This window comes from Jaculus jaculus, chromosome 10 (genome assembly GCF_020740685.1).
Source record: "Jaculus jaculus isolate mJacJac1 chromosome 10, mJacJac1.mat.Y.cur, whole genome shotgun sequence".
Lineage (NCBI taxonomy): Eukaryota > Metazoa > Chordata > Mammalia > Rodentia > Dipodidae > Jaculus > Jaculus jaculus.
This window is the reverse complement of record NC_059111.1, coordinates 64,558,117-64,584,525: the sequence shown is the minus strand read 5'-3', so window position 1 is coordinate 64,584,525 and position 26,409 is coordinate 64,558,117. Positions and strand designations below refer to the sequence as shown.

At 41.3% G+C, this 26,409-nt stretch overlaps 1 protein-coding gene across 1 annotated transcript; it reads left to right on the top strand.

Annotated features, from left to right (window-relative positions):
* Pon1 (paraoxonase 1) lies at nt 1-26,409 on the top strand. Its single transcript, XM_004656209.3, has 9 exons — nt 1-113; nt 8,188-8,258; nt 9,840-9,895; nt 10,243-10,411; nt 13,560-13,686; nt 16,539-16,739; nt 18,915-18,996; nt 22,989-23,117; nt 26,065-26,409. Exons 1-9 carry the CDS (start codon nt 40-42, stop codon nt 26,221-26,223), a joined length of 1,068 nt encoding a protein of 355 aa, XP_004656266.2. The 5' UTR covers nt 1-39; the 3' UTR covers nt 26,224-26,409.

The following is a 26,409-nucleotide window of genomic DNA, read 5'->3' as shown; positions in this document are numbered from 1 at the left end:
CTGTGGGTGAAGGCCCGTCCACGCTGCTGTCCTGAGGCCATGGCGAAGGTGATAATGTTCACCCTCGTGGGACTGGCATTGGCATTCTTCAAGAACCACCAGTCTTCCTACCAGTAAGTTGGGTTGGGCTGAGGGATGCAGCCCCTTAGCCCCACCGCAAGTGCAGCTCCAGGAGCATTTGCACCCCTCAAAGCAGCTAGCTCCAGGCTTTCCCAGCAATTCTGCAAACGCTGTGAGAAGAAACACATCTCACAGGGCTTCCTTTGTCCATCTTTGATGTGCCACCTGTAAACATAGTGATGATCAGGTCTGAGGTGGGGTAGGTCCAAGCTGATCTGCTACAGAGTCACTTCTCAATTTGGATTTAAAACAGTCCCAATCTCTCTCTCTCTCTCTCTCTCTCTCTCTCTCTCTCTCTCTCTCTCTCTCTCTCTCTCTCTCCCCCCCCCCCCTAAATTAAAGAAAAAGAGCTGTGTTGGGCTCCCTGGCTGTAGCCCTGTGGCATAAACCTTCCTGGTTTGGAGAGTCTTAGCTTGAGAGCGCAGAGGGACGACAGGAGACTTCATGTGGACTGGCCCAGGTAGAGAGAACTTTGCTCGTTCTACTGGGGGCCTCCCAAGAGGAAAAGAACACCAGGCACTTGAGTTTCCCATGAGTATGGAATCTTGGACCAGTGGATTTCCATCCCCAAACCTTAGCAGTGTCAGTACACTGGACCTGGTAGCCCCAGCTCATATGGGAAGATACACAGACCCTGGGGCATGGCTGTCAATCACACTGGTCGCCTGCTTCCCTGCAGAGCATGGAACGGTGCACCAGAATGTTGTGGGAGGGGTGGGGGTTTAAGAAAGTGCCAGAAGTTTCATCGTGACCTTTAGCAGGTTAGGAGTTTAAAGTGTAGAGATCACCCAACTTTAAAAGGCTGTGTCAATAACGTGTTATTTGCTCTGAAGTAAAATATTAATTAAAGTAGGCCATTCTGGCTTAAAAATCATATGAACTTATAGGCTAATTAGAAGTTTACTCTCAGAATGATGCTTTATAAGTTGTGGTAATTTGTCTTCTAATTGTTATTTTTGAAATCACTAAATATTAGAAAAATGTTAGCTACAATCAGTTGATGAGTTGGGATTATCATGCATGAATGTGGTATGCATGTATGTAAGTGTGTTCATATTCATATAGGTGCACATGTGTGCAGGTGCAAGTATATGCACATTCACATGAAGTCCAGAAGTCAACATCAGCTGTCTTCCTCAATCATTATCCACCTTACTTTTTGGACACAAGATCTCTCAGTGAATCTAGAACTCACCCATTGACCTATACTAGCCAGTGAGTAGTAAGCCTTAGAGATCTCCCATCTCTAATTCCCCAGTGCTGGGATTACAGTTAGTCAGCACCAAGTCTTGCTTTTACATGGATACTGAAAATCTAAATTTGGATCCTCATGTTTGCATGACAAGCTCTTTACCCACTGAGCCATATTCATAGGCCCCATATTTGGGCTTTGAAATGGTATAAAAATTAGGGTGTGGATTTTCACTGAGCACAGGATGCTGTGAGGCCAGAGGAGATGCTCCAGAAGGAGACTGAGCACAGAGCCTTCTGAAGCAGGCCAGAGAAGAGAAGGAAGGGAATCCCCACCCTCTGTCCAGAAGCCCCAAAGCCTCACCGTGCAAAGAAGTCCATGGACCCGTGTTCTGTACAGGACATTCAAACCCTGCCAAAGCATCAATTAAGACCAGCTTCTGACTTTGACATGAAGCAGCTATGCATCAGGAAGACCACAGATGTGATAAGGGGGAAGAAGAACAGGGAAGCAATGATGTCCTGAGACCTGCATCAGGAAACCAGCCTTCTACTTCAGAGGTGGACCTGTGCTGGCAAGTGGACTCTAAAGAATCTATACAGGCACAGCTTGGGGGGCGGGACTTGTTCTTGTGGGGATTACCTGAGCTTCCATGGTGGGAGTTGCATGGAGAAAAGAACTGGGAAAGCTGCTGGCGTGTGACTTTGCATGGAATGTGCTGTGCAAGTCCAGGGAATGCCCAGACATGCGCCAGGGTGTGGGATGTGGGGGCCAGGCAGGGGTTCATCCCAAGCTAGGCCAGTTTCAAGTGTGAAATCACTCTGTTTTCTGCTTCAGGAGGAAACAACAAAGCTGGCATTAATCTCTCAATGCAGTTTTGCCTCCCCACTCTCCATTCCAGGCAACACATTGTATGGGAAATGATGGTGATGGATTCTTGGAAACCTGGTTATGATCTCATTTCAACTCATTTTACCATTGTGATCTTAAGAAAATTCAAATCAGTTTCTCTTTCTAAAAATTATGGGATAGTAATCCATATCACTGTAGGAGATATAGAATCTGGCACATAACAAGCTCCCTGTAATCATTAGATTTTATAATTGCCATATATGATCCCAAACATACACTAAGGATATTAAATGAATGACACTTGATGTGTTAGTCAGACTTTCTGTTACTGTGACAAAAACCAGAGAGATACAATTTAAAGAAGATAGATTTCTTTTGGCTTATGGCTTCAGTGACTTCAGTCTGTGGGTGGCTGCCTCCATTGCAGTGGGCCTAGTGTAAGAGAATGCTGTGGTGGTGAGGCATCTGCTGGACGAGGTTGCTCATCCCAGGAGGTAGAGACAGCCAGCCAGAAGAAGAGGCTGTGAACAAGGGCAGCCCATCAGTGATCCACTCCCTCCAACTAGCCCCCAACTTCCATAGTTTCTGTTACCTTCAAATAGTCCATTCAGTTATCAATCCATCAATGGATGTATCTAATGATTAGGTCAATAGAAGATGATCCAATCGCTTACTCAAAGCTCCTTCTCTGAGCACTGTACCTTGAACAAGACCTCAACAAATGAGCCTTTGGGGAGCACTTCATATTGAAATCACAACATTTGAGCATTATCATAACTCTCTGGTAACCTGGCTAAGGATGAATTACCACTCCAGCCCCTCAGCCTCTGTCAGTACAGCTCAGAATTCATGAGACATCTGTGGAGTCCCTTCTTTCTGCAAGTGCCATGTTCATCATGGAAACCCCTAAGGCTCAAGCAGATATATATATGGATGTATATATAAATATATATATATATATATATATATAAAATATGTTATATATAAATAGAGAGATATTATATATATAGATTTATATTTATTCAGCAGTTTCAGTATTTGGAGGGAACAAGACCAGCCGCATGCCAAAGAACTTGATAGATAGGTACATGAAAGCCCATGGGGATGAACAAATGAGTTTCTAGTCCCAGCACTAAAGAACAGAGGGAGCAATGGAGGTCAGGAGCAGGGTCTGCCTCACAGGTAATGATGTAAAGGGCTTGGAGTAGTAAAGGGGGAGCAAATGCAAAGGGGCCTGCAAGAGATATAGGGAACAGAGTGCCTACTATTGTGATGCCTAATTCCATGTCCCAACTTTGCCTTTTTAAAAAGGAATTATTTTATTTATTTATTTATTAGAGACAGTGGGGGGGGGGGAGCAACTTAAAATGGGTGTGCCAGGGCTTTTAGCCATTGCAAATGAACTCTGGATGCATGTACCACCATGTGCATCTGGCTTACATGGGTCCTGGGGATTTGAACCTGTGTCCTTTTGCTTTGCAGGGAAGTGTCTTAACTGCTAAGCCATCTTTCCAGCCCCACAACTCTACCTTTTAAAATAAGGAACCATATATAAATGGCTTAGCTTCTCTGCACCTCAGCATTCTCACCTATATATTTCAGATATTTTATTTATTTATTTGAGGGAGAGAGGAAGAGAGAGAGAAAGAAAGAGAGAGATAAAATGGGTGTACCCCATTTTATCTATCCACTGCAAGCGAATTCCAGATGCATGTGCCACCTTGTGCATCTGGCTTTATATGGGTACTGGGAAATCTAACCTGAGTGCTTTGGCTTTGCAGACAAGTACCTTAACAACTAAGCCATCTCTCTAGCCATTCATGTGTGTGTGTATGTATATATATATATATATATATATATATATATATATATATATATATATATATATTTTTTTTTTTTTTTTTCTTTTTTTGGTTTTTTTGAGGTAGGGTCTCGTGCTAGTCCAGGCTGACTGGGAATTCACTATGTAGTCTCAGGGTGACCTCAAACTCACCACGATTCTCCTACCTCTGCCTCCTAAGTGCTGGGATTAAAAGTGACCACCACACCAAGCTTCACTTATATATTTTAAAAATATTTTTATTTATTTATTTGCAAACAGAGAAAGATAGAAGAGGGACAGACAGAGAATGGATGCATCAGGGTCTGAGCCACTGCAAACAGACTCCAAATGCATGTGCCACATTATCCATCTGGCTTTACGTAGGTATTTGGGAATCAAACACGGGCCATTAGGCTTTGCAGGCACATGCCTTAACTGGTGAGCCATCTCTCCAGGCCCTCACCTATATTTGAACCCAGTTTTTGAAAGTGGTGAAGAGGTTAAATGAGGAAGTGTGTTTACAAGTGATTGATACACCATAGGCTCCCTAAAGAAACACTGAATGAGGAAAATGTGGTTAGCAAAAATGGACTTGAAGTGGTGACTGGTTCTTCATATGTCCATGTAGATGTGAGCTCATAGCTGAAAGTATAGTTTTCCTTGGCAGGGAGCACACATCTATTTGGATAGAATAATTCACAGTAAAGTTCATCTGATTTCTGGATGAGGATGTGAGGCTTGTGAGTCAGGAACACACCTCAGTCACTGAGCATTATTTGTATGAATGATCTGGGACATTGGACTTGATCAAGGCTTTGGCAAGCTATCTCCTGATAAACTGAGAATATCAACAAAGGAATGCAGGCAGCTGAGTCATCAGGTGCTCTTCAAAGTAGACTTGTCAATTGTACCCCATTAGTGGGTTGAATGTGTTTGTCTTCTAGTCTTTGTTTAGCTACTCCATCTCTACATGGTCTTGGAAAGCCAATGAATGCTAGTCACCTTTAAATAAGGAAAATTACTCAGGAGGTGTCTGAGGGTTAAATGTGCATGTGGGAGAAAGACCTGAACTGTGGAAGCAGTGGCACCCTGCTGAGACATGACTAGTTTGTGCTACAAATTGGAACCCAGAGCAACTGGGTGTATTCATTTAATGCCATCTTGCCTTCCCTGGACTCCAGTTAAATGTGATTGTTCTACCAGAGTAGAGATCACCGTCCATGAGGAATGGGCTTGGAGTAGAACAAGAGCTGAGCAGCTTGGCCTTTCTGTGTCCAAACCCATCAATCACATTGAAACCTGTGAGCCAGGCTGCACGCTTATTCTTCCTGTGTGGATTGAGTTAAAAGTGATTGGCTCTTTTCACAAGTTTTGTCCCATTGAGTGATTTCACATCTTTGAATCCCTTCTGAACCACTCTTGCTTGTCACCTCATTTGAAGCAGGGTTCATCTCTCTTCGGCTTCTCACTCTGCTGTTCTTTGCCTTTGTGGTGGTTTGATTCAGGTGTCCCCCATAAACTTAGGTGTTCTGAATGCTAGCTTCCCAGCTGATGGATATTTGGGAATTAATGCCTCCTGGAGGGAGTGTTTTGTTGGGGGCGGGCTTATGGGCTTTATAGCCAGTTTCCCCTTGCCAGTGTTTGGCACAGCCTCCTGTTGCTGTGGTCCACCTTCTGTTGGTCAGGGGGTGATGTCCACCCTCTGCTCATGCCATCATTTTCCCCTGCCATCGTGAAGCTTCCCGTCAAGCCTGTAAGCCAAAATAAATCTCTTTTTCCCAGAAGCTACTCTTGTTGGGTGATTTCTACCAGCAATGCGAACCGGACTGCAACAGCCTTGCTTGCCCCAAGCTTCTAAGAAATTCTTTTCTCTCTATTTCCCGTTTAACCATCAGCGTCAGTGCACTGGGGTTATAGTAGGCTACCATAGGTTCTGGTCTTTGATGTGGGGTCTAGGGATTTAACTCAGGTACTCCAGCTTGAGCAGCAAGCACTTGATCCACTATGTCATCTCACCATCCCCTCACTGTCCTAAACTTTTATGACTACAATGTCAGATTATGATCTGACATTTTGAATTTTCCACTTTTGAAATGTCTTTTTTAGTTTCCTAGGTCATGGGGTAGGTCCCAACTTTCTTTGGAGTCTCCTTTCTAATAACATATCTGTCATTCAGGGAGCCAAAGTCTCCTTGCAGGCCAACCTTTCTCATAGATTCAATCATGATTGTTTCTCCTGCACCCATACTGATGGTTCTCCACTCTAGTTTTGCATGAAGACAATCTTTTATAAAGCAGATCACTGAGATACACTGTCAGTGCAGATTCTCCTCAAGGGGTGGAATTGATTGGTAGGATTATCTGTTTTTATTTTCTGAACAAATGCAAGATCAGTTACCTCAAATTCTTACCATTCTTTGCATGTGTGTTTGCATGTGTGTGGGGACACATGTACATGCACACATATGTAATGTGTGGAGACCAGAGGTTGGTGTGAGGTGTCTTCCTCCATTGCTGTTCACCTTGTTCATTGAGGCAAGGTCTCTCATGTGAATGCAGGCCTTGCTGATTTGGCTAGTCTGGCTAACCATCTTGCTGGGAGGAGTTCATTCTCACCTCCCAAGCATGAGGGTTATAGGCAAGTGGCCATACCCACTTGGCATTTATGTGGGTGCTGGGGGACTGTATGGGTCAGGATTCTTTAGAAGAACAGAACTGATAAAATGAATATATATTATAAAGGGGCCTTATGAGATTGGCTTACAGGATATGGACTGGGAAGTCCAACAATGGCTGTCTGTAGGCTGGGATGTCTGAGAATCTGGCAGCTCTTCAGTCCACAAGGCTGGATGCTTTAGCAGTTGAAGGCCTGGAAGGTTCTTGGAGAGCTGCTGGTCTTCACTCCATGTTGGAAGACTGATGAAGTCAGGTTCCATTGCCCACAAAGGGTAGCAACAACCGGGCAGATACATGGACTAGTGAGTAGCAAAGGCAGCTGGGCAAAATACCCTGTGTTCTCTCAGAGCTTCTTTAAGTACAGTCCACCACTGAAACACCTGCCTCCTCTCAGGGAAGGTCTTCCTCCCTCAGTTAATATTTTCTGAAAATGCTCTCAGACTTGCCCAAGAAGCCTGTCTCTTACTTAATTCCTGATTTGATCAACTTGACAATCAAAATGTAACTATCACAGGGTTTGAACTTGGGAAGTGTGAGAAGTGTTTCATCCACTGAGACATGTCCCCAGCCTGTTTTTTGCATCCTGTAAGAGTTTTATTCAGTGTGTTCATTCATTTTGGTCTATTTTTTTTTTTTTCTGTGAGACTAAATCGCCAGGAAGGCAAGAAAAAAAAATTTTCTCATCATAAGCCAAATAAGATTTCATGTATGATTGTAACTACTCCCTGTGACTATATAATATCATTTGTTCTGAAAGTTACACATTTGTTGTTTTAATCTCTTGGCTGTGCTACTGTTGTGGTCTGTTTCTTTCAAATGCCACATCAAAAGCTTTGCTTTGCTTAGGCAGCCTGCTGCTGCTTCCTCCTCACATCTGTTCATTTCTCCCTCTTTTTTTCACTCAAATATTCCCCCATGATGATAATGTGCTCAGATTTAAAAAAAATTGCTTCCGTGCATGTGTGTGCATGGGGGTGTGCAGCTGCCTACACTTGTGTGCATATGTGTGTGATGCCTTCCCACGGGCTGGCCTTGATGACTTTCTGGAGTTGCACATCCTTTAAACACACTTGCATTTTTGAAGTACCGCATCTGAAAGCAGATGCCCAGTTTGGGCTGTGGAGCCAGCCAGTGCACATAGGTAGGAGGCCCATCTGTCAGCAGCTCTCAAGCATCAATGGGATAAGCCAGAGCCATGCTGCTATCCAACCGAACACTCCAGGGAGGCGTCTTCACAGCCAACCAAGCAGCTCCTGTTCTGGCCAAAGTGCACAGAGCCTGGTGGACACTGACTGTGGCTTTTGTGTGTCTGTCATTCAGCTGGGGCCATAACTGTCCTCCTTCATCTATATGTTGTATTCCAAGGTCCCCACTGGTCTGGTAGAATCACAGGTGCCATGGTCACTAACTCGGTGGCTGTACTAAAGCCAAAGGACAATTAAAGAGAAGTTTCATACGTTACTTTTGCAGCTTAATTATACCTTCTGAGTGGTTTCATGTGTGCTTTATTTCTTTCTCCTTCCCAGAAAAAGGTTCAATGCTTTCCGTGAAATAGTACCAGTGGACCTTCCTAAGTGTAATTTGGTTAAAGGAATTGGTATGTATGCAAGATGAAAATGTGTCTCATTTGAGGTGCCAATATATTATCTCACTGTGTGTTTTACTAATATTCCCGGCTAATTTTGTTCAAAAATACAACATTGAACCAGTAGAGTAAGGAGCCAATTATAAATACCATGTCTTTTGATACTATTGCCACCATGTTTGCAGTTTTGATTAGTTTTTATTTGGTCAACAGAGCAAAAACCATATTCAGAACAATGTCTGGTTTCATGCTAATAAAAACCTGGGGATCCAGGAAAAGGGGACAAGAAGAAGGAGCTAAAACCATGAGTAAAAATAATTTTTTAAAAATAAAAGTTCCCACAGGTCTTTGTAATTACCACAAGGCCTCTCCTCATGTATCTCTCTTAATGTTGGAAAGGAAAACCTTTCCCAGAAGCTCTCAGCATATTTCCCCTTAGAGCTCATTAGTCAGAGCCGTCAGACAGGCTGGGGCCTAGCTGCAAAGGAAGCTGGGAAAGTAATTATTGGCCTCCATTGTGGGAGGTAAGGCCCAGTCAGCAAAGATAATAAGGGCAGAGCAACAGCAGTTGCTGGTAACTACCCCTAGCCTAGCATCCCAGGGCTCAACTCCCCATGTGGTCAACCAACCAGCTTTGTTATGAGAAGACAGCTGGCTCTAGATCCATGCTTGTGTTATGCTGTGGTTGTGTAGTAATTTGGGGCTTGTTTTTTTAGAATTATTTTTCCACAGTTGACTATAATTTAGAAATCTAGTCAAGAAGACATTAGTTAGTGTTGTTCAACATGGCCAGGCATTTTACAACACAAATTCTCTTTAAAAATGTGGTATTTTCTAGTAAACATCACTGGGTGTTTAAAAAAAATGCACTCCATTAAAATATGAGTTAGGTAGTTCATTTGTTTCTAGATTAATTGAAATTTAACATGTATATATTTAAATTAGAACTAACTCAAGAATTATATTTTACTCATATTTATACTTAAGAGTAATTGCACATGCCATCTGTTAAGTATCCCTATTGTAAAGTACTTGTTTCATGTTTTTCAGTACTTAACTGATTTGGAATGATGAAGTATAAGTATGTGTTTGTAATTTTTTTCTGCATTTTTAGAAAAATATTAACTCTTTCCAAACATTCATATAATTTATATATTTCGTAACTTCCCATGAACTTTACATAAGAGATTTCAGATTCTGAGAAAAAAGTCTTAGCCTATCAATTTGAAACAGTTATATTAAGTGCACATTGTAATCATCTTGTCAATGACATTAGCACATTTTAGATTTCTATATCATCAAGCTAGGTGTGGTGGTACATGCCTGCAATCTCATCGCTTGGGAGGTGGTTGGCAGGACAAAAGGAAATTCAAGGACCTCTTCACATAGTGAAAGTGAAGCCAGTCTGGGCTATAAGAGACCTGTCTTAAAAATACCAAGTAAATAAATAATCACCCATAGAATTGCATTCATGTAATTGAATGGCATGAATTATTGTGACCAATCAAAGAAGAGCTAATATGTAGCCCCATGTTCAAGTGAGAAGTCCTTCAGCTTCTGGCTGTAACTTGAAGTCTCTTCCCTTCTCCACAGACACTGGTGCTGAAGACTTAGAGATACTGCCTAACGGCCTGGCTTTCCTCAGTACTGTAAGTGTGGGCATCCAGCTGTGTTCTAGAACATTTGTTAGGACTGGCAATTTAATTAGGTCTTTCACCTACACCTTCTACATACCAATGTTGACTTCCAGATGAAATGACTTTCCGGTAGGCTTGAAGCTATGGTATGCTCAAGCAGGACTTGGCTGTGAGGAGTGGACTTGTGTGTGGTAGATTGGAGAAGCACTTTGTTCCAGAATGTCTGTGGACTTCTCACACAAGCTGGAGAAGAGGCCTTTGGTCCAGAGGAGACAGTGGGACACAAGCTCTACTCAGTGGCCCTGTCAGCGTGTGGGCTATTGGTAATGTGCCTGCTTTTCCTCTCCCATGTTTTTAAGGGTTTAAAATATCCAGGAATAAAGAGCTTTGAACCAAACAAACCTGGAAAAATACTTCTGATGGACCTGAATGAGGAAGACCCAGCTGTGTTAGAACTGGAAATTAAAGGAAGTAATTTGGATTTATCTTCATTTAATCCCCATGGGATTAGCACATTCACAGATGAAGGTAACAACATTTACTGTTTAATAAAACAAAAGATAATTAAAAAAAAATTAAAAACATGCTAAGCAGTGAAGCAGTGAATATTTCTTCTTATTCAACCAAAGCCAACCATGAATAATGCTCGTGGATTTTAAATGTACCCTCTGTGTTAATTAACCAATATTAAAATCATCTAACTGCTTGAGAATGCTAAGTAGTTGAGATTTGTTGATTTCATAAAATAGCAATATTTACATTTTCTCTGTAATTACAGTAGTATAACACTCAGCCTTCAGCATTACAGCTTTTCCATTTTAAACAATTGGAAAGACCCAGGCATTTACAAGCATAGCTTTTCCTGCCCTAAGCCATCTGCCCCCTGAATACCTGGTGACAGGAAGTGCTGTGCTCAGCCTCACTGCTTTACACTCCCCTTGTGCGCGGGGGACTGTTTGGTGTTTAGATGCTCATTCTTCTTTAGATAGTTACAACCACGCTTGTAACCTCTTATGCCTCTGTGCCATACTTCCTAATGGCTGCCATTTCCTTATTCAATGTAATAATCCTCAGGTTCAGTTGCACACAGAAATACCTGGAACTTTATGATACCCAGTGCCCAGGCCTTACTCCCATAGATTAAGGTTCTGTTGTCCTGGGCAGTAGTACTTTTTAAAAAAATTTTTTGGTTTATTTTTATTTATTTATTTGACAGCAATAGACAAAGAGGCGGGGGGGGGGGGCGCCAGGGCCTCCAGCCACTGCAGACAAATTCCAGACGCGTGCGCCCCCTTGTGCATCTGGCTAATGGGGGTCCTGGGGAATCGAGCCTTGAACCAGGGTCCTTAGGCTTCTCAGGCAAGCGCTTAACCGCTAAGCCATCTCTCCAGCCCAGTAGTACTTCTTAAAAGTTGTCCAAGTGACCAAAATCCACTGAACGTCAGAACCCATTGTCTCTACTTCCTCATGGGCCCATCATGCTCAGCCCTCCCTCCTTTACTGTCCTCACCATGAGTGACTACACATCTCTGCCTTGAGAATCCTCAGTGATGCCCTTATTAACGGCTTTCATTTTCCTCTCCCTTCCTTTCTGCATGCCCTTCTCCCTCCTCTTCCTTCCTCTGTCTTGCTTTCCTTTCTCTCATCCTTCCTCCCTTCCACTTCATCACTTTCTCCTTTAAGAACACCATTCCTCCATGATATTCTAGCTTTTCTGTGAGGTTCTGGCTCCACCACAGCTTTCTCCCTGCTCTGTGTCTTGTCACTGCTAATTCTCTAAGTATTTCCTCAGAGGTTCAATTCAGTCTTTTACCACCTCTATCTTTTTTGCTACTTCAGAACTTTCAAACTGGTGTCACTATGTTTGACTATATTTAAGGAGCCTATCCCCAGATATGGATTATTAATATTATTTTCTCATCAGTTCCATTTCTGAAGACAGTTATTAGACAATTCTGCTTGGGTTCATATCTGTCACCATTTTAAACTTAAAATGTCAAAAATGATTATACACATGTACATATATGTATGTATATATCTATTTCTGTGGAGTCTCCATACACTCAGCCATCATCATTATATTTAACTTTTAAAATATTTTAAGTGCAAAGAAATATGATGTTTGGCATGTGCCTACGTTTTAAAATAAAAATGGGGTAGCATTATACAAATCCTTGTATAAATGGCTGTCACTCCAAACACTGTCTTGGACTCCAGTGGCAATATGATTGGAATTGTTTTGCAGGGTTGTTCTGGATTCAGCTGTGAAAAACAGGTGTGAAGGAATTCCAGAATATACTTCATCTGCTTATAGACATTGAGGCTGTTTCCACTTTTAGGTTCATTATAAACAGTGCCAATATGAACATTCTTATACATGGATCTTTGTGAATATTATATTTGCATTCATTCCTCAATGTTGAATCTACTGCTGCAGAAAATGTGAATCTTGGTTTTAATTCTCACTTGAATTTGTTTCTGACCCTTTCATTTCTCAGTTATCACTGGGGTCTTTTGATACTTCTTGTCAAATGCCTCTTCCCTTAGCTCAAAATGTTCTCTCCACACATACTCATGTTGTTTGCTCTCTTGCTTTATTTAGGTCTATACTCTAACAGTATCTCATCAGAAAAAAGGTCCCAACTCCCATGAAAATGCCTCCTTATCCTTTTTCTTACATTATTGTTTCTTTGCAACATTTAACAGCGACTATACTACAAGCCTGTTAATAAGAAAGTTAATAAGAAAATTTCTCAGCTAGCTTTTCTGGTCAAATCTCTTCAGCTTAACCTGCTAAATATTGCATTGTTTCCTTTTAAACACAACTTTGATTATGTTAGAGGTTTCCAAACATTCACTGATTTTCTTTTCTCCTTTTTCCTTCCTTCCTGCCTTCCTTCTTTTCTTTCTTCCTCCTTCTTTCTTTCCTTCCCTTCTTTTCCTCTCTCCCTTACTTCTTTCCTTCCTTCCTCTGTCCGTTCTTCTTTCTTTCTTTTTTTCATTCTTTCTTCTCTCAATAAGATTTAACTCTGTAGCCTAGGATGTCCTAAAGCTCACTAAGTAGCCTCAGCTTGCCTTTGAACTCACAGCAATCCTCCTGCCTCAGTCTTCCAAATACTGGGATTACCAGTGTGAGTCACTATGCCCAGCTCACTCTCCTTAAGGCAAAGAGCATTACCTCACATCTCTCATCAGCCCTGCTTATACCTTCTTGACCACTTACATCAGTTTCCCTCATGCCCTTCAGTCTCACACCCTTTCTTGGCTGTTCTCTTTGTGGAACTTGTCATCTTTTCCTGTATAAATCACACCGACTGCAGTGCCACTCCTTCATCCCTCTGACCTGGACTCACGGCAGGCAGAGAGCACTTGCAAAGAAGGCTGCCCTCAGCCCCTGGCATTTCAGGGTCTGTCAGTGATATGTTCTCAAGTTTAGCAGTTTTTTTTTTTTTTTCTTTTTCCTCCCTGTTAGTTTTTAGACACTGTCGCTTGTTCTTCCTTTAGCCACTTTTCTTTGGCACAATCAAAAGTGCTTCTCTCTACAGGAGATGAAAATATTCCATCTACCTGACATCCTAAGTACTAGGTGGAAGTGGATTGAAATTGCCTTAGGGAGACAGAGCTGACAGCTGAGAGATCCACTAATGTTTTGATTTTTTTTTTCATCTTCTCTCAGATGGAGCTGTGTACCTACTAGTGGTAAACCATCCAGCCCTCGACTCCACCGTGGAGGTGTTTAAATTTCAAGAAGAAGAAAAATCACTTTTGCATCTGAAAACCATTACACATGAACTTTTGCCTAGGTATTGAAATGTATCACATTTGTATTTTTCTGTAGCCACAAAGGACAGCTTATCCATGTTTTATTTTGGTCAGGGAAGGTTCAATACTTCTTTCTAATGTTCAAAAACTCATCCAAATGTTCTTTGGTAGAGTATTTTGAAGTCGTGGGCTCCTCACAGAAGGCCCATCTTTTCCCTTCATCATGTATCTTGCTAGGTGGATGGTGTATTCCTGCACGAGAAGACCACAGACACTACGTCTAAGGTGTTCTTGCATGACACCTTCTGTTGTTGGGTTGTGCACTATCTATGTAGTAGCAACTCTATGGGAACAGTCGGACTCCTTGACAGTGCAATACATGGGAAAGGTAGACCCTTGAGGATCCCAGGCTTGGTTAACCTAATATGAAGTCAACTTCTTCATGTGGCTTATGAAAATTGATTTGTAGGGCTGATGATAGATTTAACACAAACTGATGACACTATCTTCCAAAAAGCTTCTAAACAGGTTTTATAGAACCCCAAACTCTACTTGTATAATTTAACAATAGCCTTCATCCACCTCCATATTGGTAAATCTAAATCTGTATTCATTGCAGTTCCTAGTAAGCTGTTGGCACATAGGACATCACTCTGTATTTCCTGTTCCCTTTTCACCTCTCTCTCACCTACAGGTCTTGAAGGTGAGGAATCCAAGAGTGGAAAGCAATTAGATTACTGGATGAGGACTAACCAGTTAATTAGTGACCAGGTAGAAACCAAGGCTCAGGTCTTCTATATCTGTAACATGAGAGAAAGTACAAGGAATAGACTGGAGGTAGAAGAGTTTATTCATACATTTATTCAGCAATTATATTTTGGAGAGAGAATGAGATCACTGAGCATCTGATGAATGCATAGCATACACAGAGACAGCTGTGCAAAGTGGAGAGGCAGGAAAATGATAAGAACAGTAATAATAGTGGAAGGAGTTTTAGCTTTGAGTCAGGTGCTGCATCAACTGATTTAAACAGATTGTTTTATTCACTGTTTACAAATACCTTCTTAATTGGGTGCTGTTATTATATCCATTGTGGATTTAAAACTTTTTGAGGCCTAACATGTTGGTGCAATTGCTTCAGATGACAATAGCAGCACATACAATGTGGCTGTTATTTTAATCCTGTTAGCCTGATCCAGAACTAGTGTTATGAGACACATGGAATGGGGAAGACTTATTTTGTTTATTTACCATTTAATCTTGGAAACTTCAGATTTGGCCAATTTTACAGAGCTGGAGTATTTATTTTCTAGGCCAGTTGTGAAAATCTGTGGTTTTATCATGATAGATCCAGACTAAGTCATCAGAGTGCTACACTTAAATAGAATTTGGCTCTCTCCACTAGAGGATTAGTCCTGTGTATTCATGCCTTTGTAGTCTTGGGCTCTTTAATATTAATATTCCAATTACTAAATCTACTACAGTAAGCATTTTATTACTAATATAGTGGCCATTATTGGTCATTTATTTATACTAGGAATGGTGAAAGGACTTTTATACTTATTATTTCATTCCAGCCTTAAGCAACATTCCAAGTTATCAAGAGAACATGGAGATTCAGGGGAGTAGTGGCTCAAGGTTGGATGACCTATGTAGCCCTGCATTGTGATGGTAGCCAGCAGGGTCAGATTCAGTCCATCAAATCTCAAAACAATTGCTCTAAACCTCAGCTCCTGTTTTTCTTATGAAGAACAGAAAATGATAATAAAGCATACTGATTTCTGAAGTTTGCTTTTAAAAGAATAAAACCAGCTTGTAGATTGATGTCTGAAACCTGTCCACACGAATTCTAAATCCCTGGACTGTTTTTTTTTTTTTTTTCATCCTATAACAGAGTGGTTCCCATTGATTGAGGGTTTAGCTACTCTGGCTCCCTGCAAAGCATATAATGGCATTGTCTCATTGTAATTCCCACTGTGATTCCACAAGTGAAGACTCCGACCCTTAGCTTTTACTAATGAGCCATATGGCTTTAGGGAAAATCATTTAAGCTCTCTGTGTAGATGAGAAAGCTAAGGCTGTGTGTGCCTGTCTTCCTCTCCCTGGAGCTCAAGCCATGTACGTCAGAGCTGACGCACTGACCATCACACACTCTGCCAGAGCAAAGATAATTTTCTTTCAGATCATGGCCCCCGGGAACTTCCTTCACCTCAATCAGCAAGGAATGACTCACTTATGTGTTTGCTATTGTACCTATTAAGCCAGAAAAATAGACTCATATATCTTACATTTTTAGCAACAAAGAAAGAATCCTAATCAGAAAGAAAAAAGCCAAGCATCCTATTTCTGAACATTCTTATTCTCAGAGTTTAGAAACAGAAACTTTAAGGCAGTAAGATAGAGCGGACCATGACCCTTCTTTCACAGATAAGGAAACTGAGGTCCCCCTCAGCATGGGAAAAGGGTGATTTCCCCCTAGATTAAACGGCTGATAGAAAGGCTTGCACTACAGTGCAGGTCTCCAGGCTCCAGTTCAATACTTTCCTTAGACTGACAGGGGTCAATTCCATGTGAACAGATGCATCTTGTCCTGGTAGTGCTTCCTGGCCTAATTACATGTCTGAGTACACACACACACACACACACACACACACACACACACACACACACACGGTACTACCTTTCTGATAAAACTGGGATTTTTATTGAAGTCCTATTAATATCCTTGGAGATTGGCTAGGTCTGACTTCATAGTAATTCAGCATCACCCAGCTAGTGTGAGTCTCCATCCCAAGTTTTGACTTTAAGACAAGACATTAATGAACACCAATTTATAATCATATAGTGTATAATACCCTCCCAGGTCCATATGATGTGTCTGTTTTAATTGCAGTGTGAACGATATTGCTGCTGTAGGACCTGAGAGCTTTTATGCCACAAATGATCACTATTTTGTTGACCCATACTTGCGATCCTGGGAGATCTACTTGGGTATAGCATGGTCCTATGTTGTTTACTATAGTCCAGATGAAGTTCACGTGGTGGCAGAAGGATTTGATTTTGCTAATGGCATCAGTATCTCACACGATGGCAAGTATGTATACTTTTGGAAATGTAATAGATTTACTCAGGCTTTCATTATATATTTTTAGAGCTTAGTCTTTTTCTAATTAATATGATTATCTGTTGTGTTATCTTAGTAAGATTAAATTAGGAGTGATGCAAAATATCTTAATTTTCTGGAGGTAAAAATCTATCAAATCAAAATTTCTATTTTATGAAGGTATACTGTATTTCCATTTGAGAAAAAAAGCACATTTGAAGATGATGGAGAAACTATGATAAATATTTCACATTACTAAATCACTTTGCTTTGAGGGAAGATTTTTGGATGTCTAATGGTATTGCTAATATGTTAAGTGCTATTCTGTGACAATATAAAGGCCTTACACCAACGTGTAAACCAAAGCACTGCTTCTCTCATTAAAAAAAAAAAAAAAAAAAAAAAAGTTTTGGGTTGGAGAGATGGCTTAGCAGTTAAGGCACTTGCCTGTAAAGCCCAAAGACCCAGCTTTGATTCCCCAGGGTCCATGTAAGCCAGACACACAAAGTAGTTCTGGAGTTTGTTTGCAGTGGCTGAAGACCATGGTGCACCCATTCTCTCTTTCTGTGTGCATCTCTTTCGCTCAAATAAATATAATAAAATTAAAAAAAATAAAGTCTTACTGTGGGTGCTGAGAAGATAGGTCAGTTGATACAGGGTTTCCCTGTGAGGCTGAGTCCAGATCTCCAGGACCCATGTATAAGCTGAGAGGGTGTGGCTGCACCCCTGTAATCCTAGGGCTCTGGAGGCAGAAACCAAAAATCCCTTGGACAAGCTGCTAGCTAGACTATTCCAATCAGCAAGCTCTGAGTACAACTGCAAGACAATGCCTTAGTAAATAAAATGGAGAGTGACCAAGGAGAGCACCCAATGTCAATCTCTTGTCTCAGTGCATGCACAGGTGTGCGCGTGCACACACACATAGTCTTACTGTGGGGAAGGGTCAGCTGAACTCAGCAGCATTCTTAGCAATGTGGTTGGTTGTCTCATGTTGGTCTAGTAATAAGCAATTCATAGACCAACACTGACCAGCTTGGGACCACACTTCGGGTTGCACTGATAGACATATAAAATCTATTTGAGGCATTAATCTCATGTGCATGCGTGTGTGTGCGTGCACACACACAAACATACACAGACTGACTTGTGCATTCATAATCCCACAATGAATACTGATAACCCGACTTAGGAGGGCTCTCAATGTAATGGGTTCTGGGGAGACGGAACATAAGAGTATAACCTGATGGGAATATGACCATATGCAGTATGTTCATACAATAAACTTCACAATTAATCCCAATAATAAAAACATTATTTTAAATGTTAAAAATATCTAAACATCCAGCCAAGTTGGTGCAAGCCTTTAGTCCTAGCACTTGGGATGCTGAGGTAGGAGGATTGCCATGGATTTGAAAGCCAGCCTGTGGCAACAAGTGAGTTCAAGGTCAGCCAGGGCTAGAGGGAGATCCGGCCTTGAAACAAGCAAACAAACCTATTCATCTATATTCTCCCTCATTTTGTAGCATCAAGAATTTCAGAGCATTAGTAACAGAGTAACATAGAGCTGTCAGTTGTCATATTATCCTTGAACACAAAGGAGATTTGAGACTTCACCTTTCCTTTTGGTCTAGGCTGCACTGTGCCTAGTCTAGCCAGGATCCTTTATACTGTGTGGCATTGCACCCCGGGCAAAACACTAATGCCACAGGTGACAGCAGGGGAGAAAGACTTCTCTTTGTCTAGGTCAAACACCTTGTTCTCTCTCTAGCTTAAAACAGGCCACGGGGCTTTCCTGATGCTTCCAAGTGAGAACTCACAACCTGCAGGCTTGCAGATCCATGGGCTTACTGCTGGATTGACAAATCAAGGGCAAGAAAACACAATGCTTTTTCTTCCCTGTTACTAAGAGCTGGTGTTGGCACTAAGCTCCCTCCTGACTGATCCAGAATCAGTGGCTTTCCACCTTAAGGAATAACTTTTCCAATATTCAACCCCTTTGGGCCCCATAAGTTCATCAAGCTCTTTGGAATTTAGCATGCTCTGAAATGGGCTCCATTTTCCACTTTCTGAGCAAAGTTCTACCCCAAGCAGAGTCATTACAGCTCAATGTAACGTTTTGGATTGCCTTACTCCCAGCAATCTGATGTAGCTCTTTCTTCTTTGAAGGTATGTCTATATAGCTGAATTGCTGGCCCATAAGATCCATGTGTATGAAAAGCATGCTAATTGGACTTTAACTTTATTGAAGGTAAGATGTATTAACACTGTAAATTTGGAGAGTGATAATTAGATTCTAATTGATTTGTGAAATTAAAAGTGAGGAAAAAGGGATTGTCTAATTGGAAAAGGTGAGAACTAATTTTTCACTCCTTTATTAAGAGTCATCAGCTCGTTAGGTTCGCTGTTCATTTTCACTTGGCTGCAGAAACTTTCTTTTTGCTCTGGTGTTTGTATTTATTTATTTTTATTTGAGATGGGGTGGGGAGAGAGAGAAAAAAAAAGAGAGACAGAGAATGGGCATGTCAGGGCCTCCTGCCACTGCAAACGAATTCTAGATGCATGCACCACCTTGTGTATCTGGCTAACGTGGGTCCTGGTGAATTGAACCTGGGTCCTTAGGCTTTGCAAGCAAGCACCTTAACCACTAAGCCATCTCTTCAGCCCTGCTCTGGTATTTTTTTTAGAGTTTAGATTATGTTCCAAGTCCTTCTTTCTTTCCTTCCCTCTTTTCTTTCCTTTCTCCTTCCCTTCTTTCCTCACTCATCCTAAATAATCTCAGATTATATTTACCAGTGAACTTGTTGCATGGGCGCATGTCCACAGCATTTATTGGGTGACGTGGGTACTCACCACCTTTTTTTGCAACCATGAGCCTTTCCTGCTTGCTTATGTTCCTGAAACTTCTGCAGCGTGCCCTGAACCTCCTGCTCAGAACATCTTCCTCCTGAGCCCCATGGCTGTCCCTCATCTCCTTCCAGCTTTGACGGGCATATCTTCAATGAGGCCTTCCCTCACGTCTTGAGCATTTGCAGCTCTGTTCACACCCATGTTTCTTGTCTCCTTTATGCCTTGTCTTTTGCTTTTAGAATGTATTAATGGCACAGTACATATTTTACTTGACTCCTTACTTACTAGGGTGTAGGCCCCACCAGGACAGACATTTTTCTGCTAATTCTTGAACAAGTTCCTAACTCCTAGTAGGCATTCAACAAATATTTGTTAAATTACTATACTGGGGATGGGTATGCATCAGGGGTTCATCTTTTACCTTCATTAATTCTAGGCTCAAAATTTTGGTCAGAAGGATTAAAAACACAAAGGGAAGGCAAGACAGAGCATTGTGAAGCCACCCCAAAGCAAAGAGACACTATGTTCCTGACACCCCATACCCATAGCATAAAGCACTGTCACTATCAATCTATGACTTTTCCTGTCAGCACATCTCAGGTACTGTCACAAGGGGCCTCACTTGCAGAAAATTGCCTCAAAGCAACAGCAAATGTAACATCATGTTTGACATTAAAAATCATTGGCAGAGCTGGCCTTGTATTAGCTGTAGAAAAATGAAATTTCACACATTCAGACTGGCTTAGGGAATAAAAACAAATCGTGCTTATAACAATAGATATGTCTGTAAATTGAAAGTTAAGGGATTTCATAATAAAATTCAGTTCAATATATGCTCAGCACAGAATGCTAGTGCTCTCTACCATCCAAGACATGGTTTGAGATTTGGCTCCCACTAATGGTAACAGACCAAGACATCTCTCAAGGCCACCCTCTCAAATGTATTGCTACTCATTCTTTTGAAGGTTATTAATTAATATCAGTTGATATCTCAGAGAGCCAAGAAATTTAGCAAAGTAGCTGAGGATAATTTTCAATTTATAATGAAAGAGGATGAGCCTATGGCCTGCCAAAAATGTGGTATACTCATCCAATGGAATATTATTCAGCCTTAGAAAGGAAGGGTGGGGAGATTTCTCAGTGGTTAGAAGTGCTTGCTTGCAATGCTTGGGTTCAGTTTCCCAGTACTCACATAAAGCCAGAGACACAAAGTACTAGAGTTTGTTTGCAGTGGTAAGAGGCCCTGGCATACCCATAATCTCTTTTGCCATCATAAGTAAAAAAATTAAAAAAATTGCTAAGAGGAAGGATATAACATGGGTGGACCTTGAAGACATTATGTGAAGTGAAATAAGCCAGACATCTAAGGTCAGACATCATTGCATCTATTTTAAGTACCTGGAGCTAGGGGCATGGTGGCTCATGCCTATAATCTGAGACAGGATAATCCTGAGGTTAAGGCCAGCTAACTTTGCCTTAAAAAAGTTTTTGTTTAATTTTTTGTTGTTGTTTTGTTATTACATCAAGGATCAATGGAAACAGTAGAATGGTGATTACTGAAGAATGCCAAGGAATGAAGAATTGTTTAGCTTATATCTGGGTTGATGACAAGCTCTAGAGATGGCCACTGCTGGGGGTTACACGGCATTGTGAATGTTGTGAATGCACCTAACCTCACTGAGTTGAATGCCTTTCTTCACAATAAAAATAACTCTTCTCCCCAAGGTGTTAAGATTTAGTTAATGAATTAGTCCAACTATAGTGAGCTTCAATTCTCTGAAAACAGGGTGTTAATAGTGAAAAAAAAAAACTGAGAGAATTTTTTTTGCTGTTACTGGGGATTGAACTGATAGTCTCACTTAGTGGCAAACACTATACCACTAAGCTCTCCCAAACCCTCTAGTTCTTTATTTTTAATTTTTTTTGTTTTGTTTTTGTTTCCTTGGCTCAGCAATGGAAAATCTTCCACTTGTTTTTGTGGCAATGTGGCACTTGATCCACATTCCCATCATAATGATTTCCCTGGTGGGGAATTTCCTATGTTCAAGACAGGAGTTCATTTCTAGACCCAGGATGGCTCCTGCTGGATCCTGGGCACTGCCTCAGCCTGGTGTTTCACTGATCTCCAGGTGCACACAGTGCTGATTGTGTGCTGAGTGAATGAAAACTCAGGCTTCTGCGTCCTTCTCCACTCCAGCCTCCATCTGTCTCCTCAGCAGGTGTCCATTCACCATAGGGTTCACTATTGCCTATATTATTTTGGAGAACAGTGAACCACATCTTTTCACCACTTATAGAAACTAATGCATGCCAGTGGTGAACTGCCACTGGATGGATGTGGCTGGGGACTGGAGACAGCCTGCAGCAGGTATTGACTGGGGCTCTTTGCCCAGCAGCCTCCTATGACTAATCCTTCCTCTTGCCAGTCTCAGGGGTGACAATTCTGCCTATCAGTGAGAATGAAGCTCTGTCTGGCTGCCTAAGCCCTCTAATCCCTGTGTGGACTTGTGGGGACTGCTCTCATTTTGGGTAGGAAGCAGAGGGCAGCGGTGGCATACTGCTGCAGCCTGCCCATGCTCTGGCCTTTGCAATGAGTCACCATCAGTTATTTCCAGGGTCCCTGGATACTGAAGTCTGCTGGACTCTGAGGTACACAGCAGATATTGTTTCTCCAATGAGAGTTAGAGGTAAACAAATAGATGGGATTTCTTTCAGGCAGAAGGCAGCCAAGATGATGAATGGTGGAATTAAGAATCATTGCTATTATTTATGATCCTGGTACAAAGCCTCGACAGCAATCTGCAGTGATCACACGCTTGCAGCTTATATCTAGAGAAGAAATGGCAGGAAAAGAGGGAGTGGAATAACACCAGAAAGCGAAAGAACAAACTTTTCCTCAACTTCAAAACAAAAATTAGACTGTGGGTGATCGTTTCTTCTCGGGCTGTGCAGCCTATGATTAGCTATGAATAAGCCTACATTTCACCCATGTTCTCATCAGAAATGAAGCTATATTTCCTGGTTGTTTTTGGAATGTTTGTACAAGCATTGTTTGCATATGCCATTTGACAAAGAACTGCTTTATATGGCACCTTTTTTTAAAAAAAATATACAATCTTAGGTTCATGTACCAGTGATTTAACTGCTAAGAGTCATTACTTGCTTCCCAAATCTGCCCCTCTTCCCCTTCTCCCCTGGATTCTGACAAAGCACAGATGAATGTCACAGGCATTTTCTCTGTGTAGTAGAAACGGGACAGAATTGTGGCCCCAGGAACAGCAAGCAGTGTGGAGCCTCAAAACAGGGGGGTAGTTTCTCCTGACATACTGCTGTGTCACCTCCCACTTTCCTCACATTTTGTCTGTGGTCTTCTCTTCTTACTCATCTTGGCAGTCTCTTGACTTCAATACCCTTGTGGATAACATTTCTGTGGATCCTGCGACAGGGGATCTTTGGGTTGGTTGCCATCCCAATGGGATGAAGATCTTCTTCTACGACGCCAAGAGTCCCCCTGGCTCAGAGGTTAGTTTGAAAAGTAAACTGAATCAATAAACTTGTTTCCAGACACTGTTCTGCAACTGAAAACCTAATTTTCACTTCTATGTCAAAATAAAAGAGGGCCATTTATAGATGAAGTAAATGATGAGGAATCAAAAGGATTTTAGTGAGAGTATAGGCAAGGAACAGATGGCACATTTAAATTGAATAATTTGAGAATTTATTAAAAAGACTGTCTAAAAAGATGTGGCCATATTAGAGGACTGTCAGTGGGGCTAATGCAGCAATGAAAAGCTAGAGAAAGGGGGCAGGAAATGGCCACCACAGGCAAAATGAGAAGGGGTTGGTGGGCTGAGTGTAGCTCAGTGGTAGAGCACTTACCTGACATGCATGAGGCCCTAGAGGCAACCCTAAGCATTGGAAAAAAATAAAAATGAAACAGACATTCAACCAAAAGAGAGTGGTGTGGTATGTGGAGATGGTCACTTGAAAGGAAGTAGTGGCTGAGGATTATGGCCAACCAGTAGCCATGCTGTGGACAGGCTGTGGCATAGCTAGCCCAGGCCTCTCTCAGGCCTTCTTTTCCTGTGGGTCTTCCAATAAGCCAAGACCCAGGGAGGGCCCACCAAATCAGAGCAGAGTTAATGGTGGCTCTGAAGGGCTAAAATGAGGACATCCAGCACCAGGCAATAGTTGAGTTTCTCCAGCTTAGGAATTCACAGTTATTTTAAAACACAATGGGAGCACACTGCTATGGGTTAACCATTCCTTTCTGGCTTTCCTGTATAGCTCTCCCTTCCCAGTTACAGCACAGCCTCCCTCAAGATCTGTGATGGATTGCTCCTAAGACTCCTGTGGCAGATGCTCACGTCCCTATATAAACACTATGGTATTTGCACGTGACTTACATACATCCTCCTGTATATTTTAAATCACTCTAGATCACTTATGCTAACTAATGCAGTGCAAAAGTCACATAGTTATGCTGTAGTATTTAGTAGAGCACGAGAAGAAAAAGCCTATGCTAGATCAGTATGAACATGTATCTTGCCCCCACCAAATATTTTCCATTTGGGGTTGGCTGGATCTGTACAGATATAACTCACAAACACAGGAGTCTGACTGTGTTCATACAAGGCAGTGTGGAAACGAGTCCTAAGGAATGGCTGGTAAAACTTCCACCTTAATTACAGTATTCAAAGATCTTATTTTTTTGTTTATTGTCTTTTTTCCCATCGTCTTTATTCAGTACATTATTTTGCAATTACTTGCCCTGCAAACAGCAAGAATTGGAAACTCACTTTGCCATGGGTATTTGAATATTTACTATAATTTATCTGCCACTTTTCAGTATGTACTAACTCTACATGTTATTGCATCAAACACATGATATTATTTTGACATATTTCTTTATTGCAGAGTACTTTTAAAGCTCAGCTTGTCAGTCTTACTCAAGTGTGTGTGTAGGGGGGGAACAACCATATATCATCTGTATTAAAAAAATTCCTATGTGTATTTCCAATTACATCATTGCTTTTAAGCCTCTCATCTTCAGGCTCACAGGAAATTATGATTGCATTTAATGGCAATCCTTTGTGCCTTTTGCTAGGTTTTAGCTATTAGGCTTGCTAAACTTATATTTAATAGAATTGAGGAAACTTATGCTGTTGAGTGCTTGGTGTAAAGAACTGAGCAGAAGGCAGAGTCAGATTTGTTCTTGCTTCTTAGCTTCTTGATGAACTGGAGTCACTCCTTAGAGCAAGGATTTGATGAATTATTCTGGGGAAGAGCACTTCCTTTCTAATGGTGACTCTGGTAAGGAATTGCAGAAGTAATAACAATGCATGGCCTCTAGAAGATTTAGTTTTGTGAACAAGAGGCTTAGTGAACAAAGGTATACCATGCTGTAATGTTAAATAAGTTTCCCAAGACATGTGTCTTTGGAAACAAATGTGTTAATGAGGTCATACTGAATTCTCCCTTTGACGCTTTTCTGTCTAGTCACTGGACTTCCTAGACTGCCACATTGGGTGTTTTGTGATGTAGGTGTCCTTTCTTCAAGTCACTATATTTTATCCTACTTGAAATGGAGTTTTAAAATGGTCTAGTCTCTCCTACCTTTGTCTGCAGATGAGACACAAGTTGTAAGTGAAAGATGCAAAACATGACCCAGGTTCCCTGCTTCAATATAATGTTCTTCACATTAGGTTGAATCATATAAAATTGCTTTGTCATCCAAAAGGACCAACTATTAGCTGTTTTCATAGGGTGAATTTACTGCACCACTGAGTTTCTGACAATGCAATCAAATTTCCCAGCTAAGCTAAGGAAACTGAATTTACAAAATATCATCTACTTAGAGATGGGAACTTAAGCTCAGAAGCATGGTTAAGTGTGCTAGAGAGCAGTGGTGTTTCTTGAGTCATGCTTTTGCTTTCCTTTGATGACATTTTTAAACCAGAAATCACCAGACTCTACCCTGTAATCTCAGCCCCCAGAATCTGAGGCAACATATTTATGAGTTTAAGGCTAGTCTGGGTTATGCCTGTAAACAAAAACAAACAAACTCAAAAAATGTGAATCTAAATATCCAAGTTCCTAAGCTATCTGAAAGTACACAAAACAGATGTGAATTCCATAACCATTTGTTGCTGTCATCCTCCCATATTCACCGTGGTTCCCACTGCTCCCCAATATCTCATGCCGAGGCTATGCTGCTTGTATACATTTCTTTGGTGTAGTGCCTATGGGTCTGTGTACTGTCTACTATTATTAAAGACCACGTGATCAAAACCTGACAGATAACAAATGGAGAAACCAGTATCTTAATTTTGGAACAATGTAACTTTTATGCAATGATATGAAATAATGTGGTGTAGGGACAAATTGTGTTTAAGATTTTATGTTTAGGATTTATTTTGCTCATTTCATAAAAACATCAACCTCATGTTTTTTTTTTTTTCATTGATAGGTGCTTCGAATCCAGAATATTTTAACAGAAGAACCTCAAGTAACTGTGGTTTATGCTGAAAATGGCACAGTGCTACAAGGCACCACCGTGGCCTCTGTGTACAAAGGAAAACTGCTGATCGGCACTGTCTTCCACAGAGCTCTGTACTGTGAGCTCTGACAGGCCATCTTGCATCACATCATGGGAAAGATTAGTCCATCATTTCAACCCCTTGCCACACTCTAAGGCCATAGTGATCTTAGATGAAGAATGAATGTTGACATTAAATTTGGACACCAAGAGTCATGATAGTGTTTACTGGTAACAAAAAAGGGACAGCAGTGAGTTTTTTGAGAGTTAGTTTTT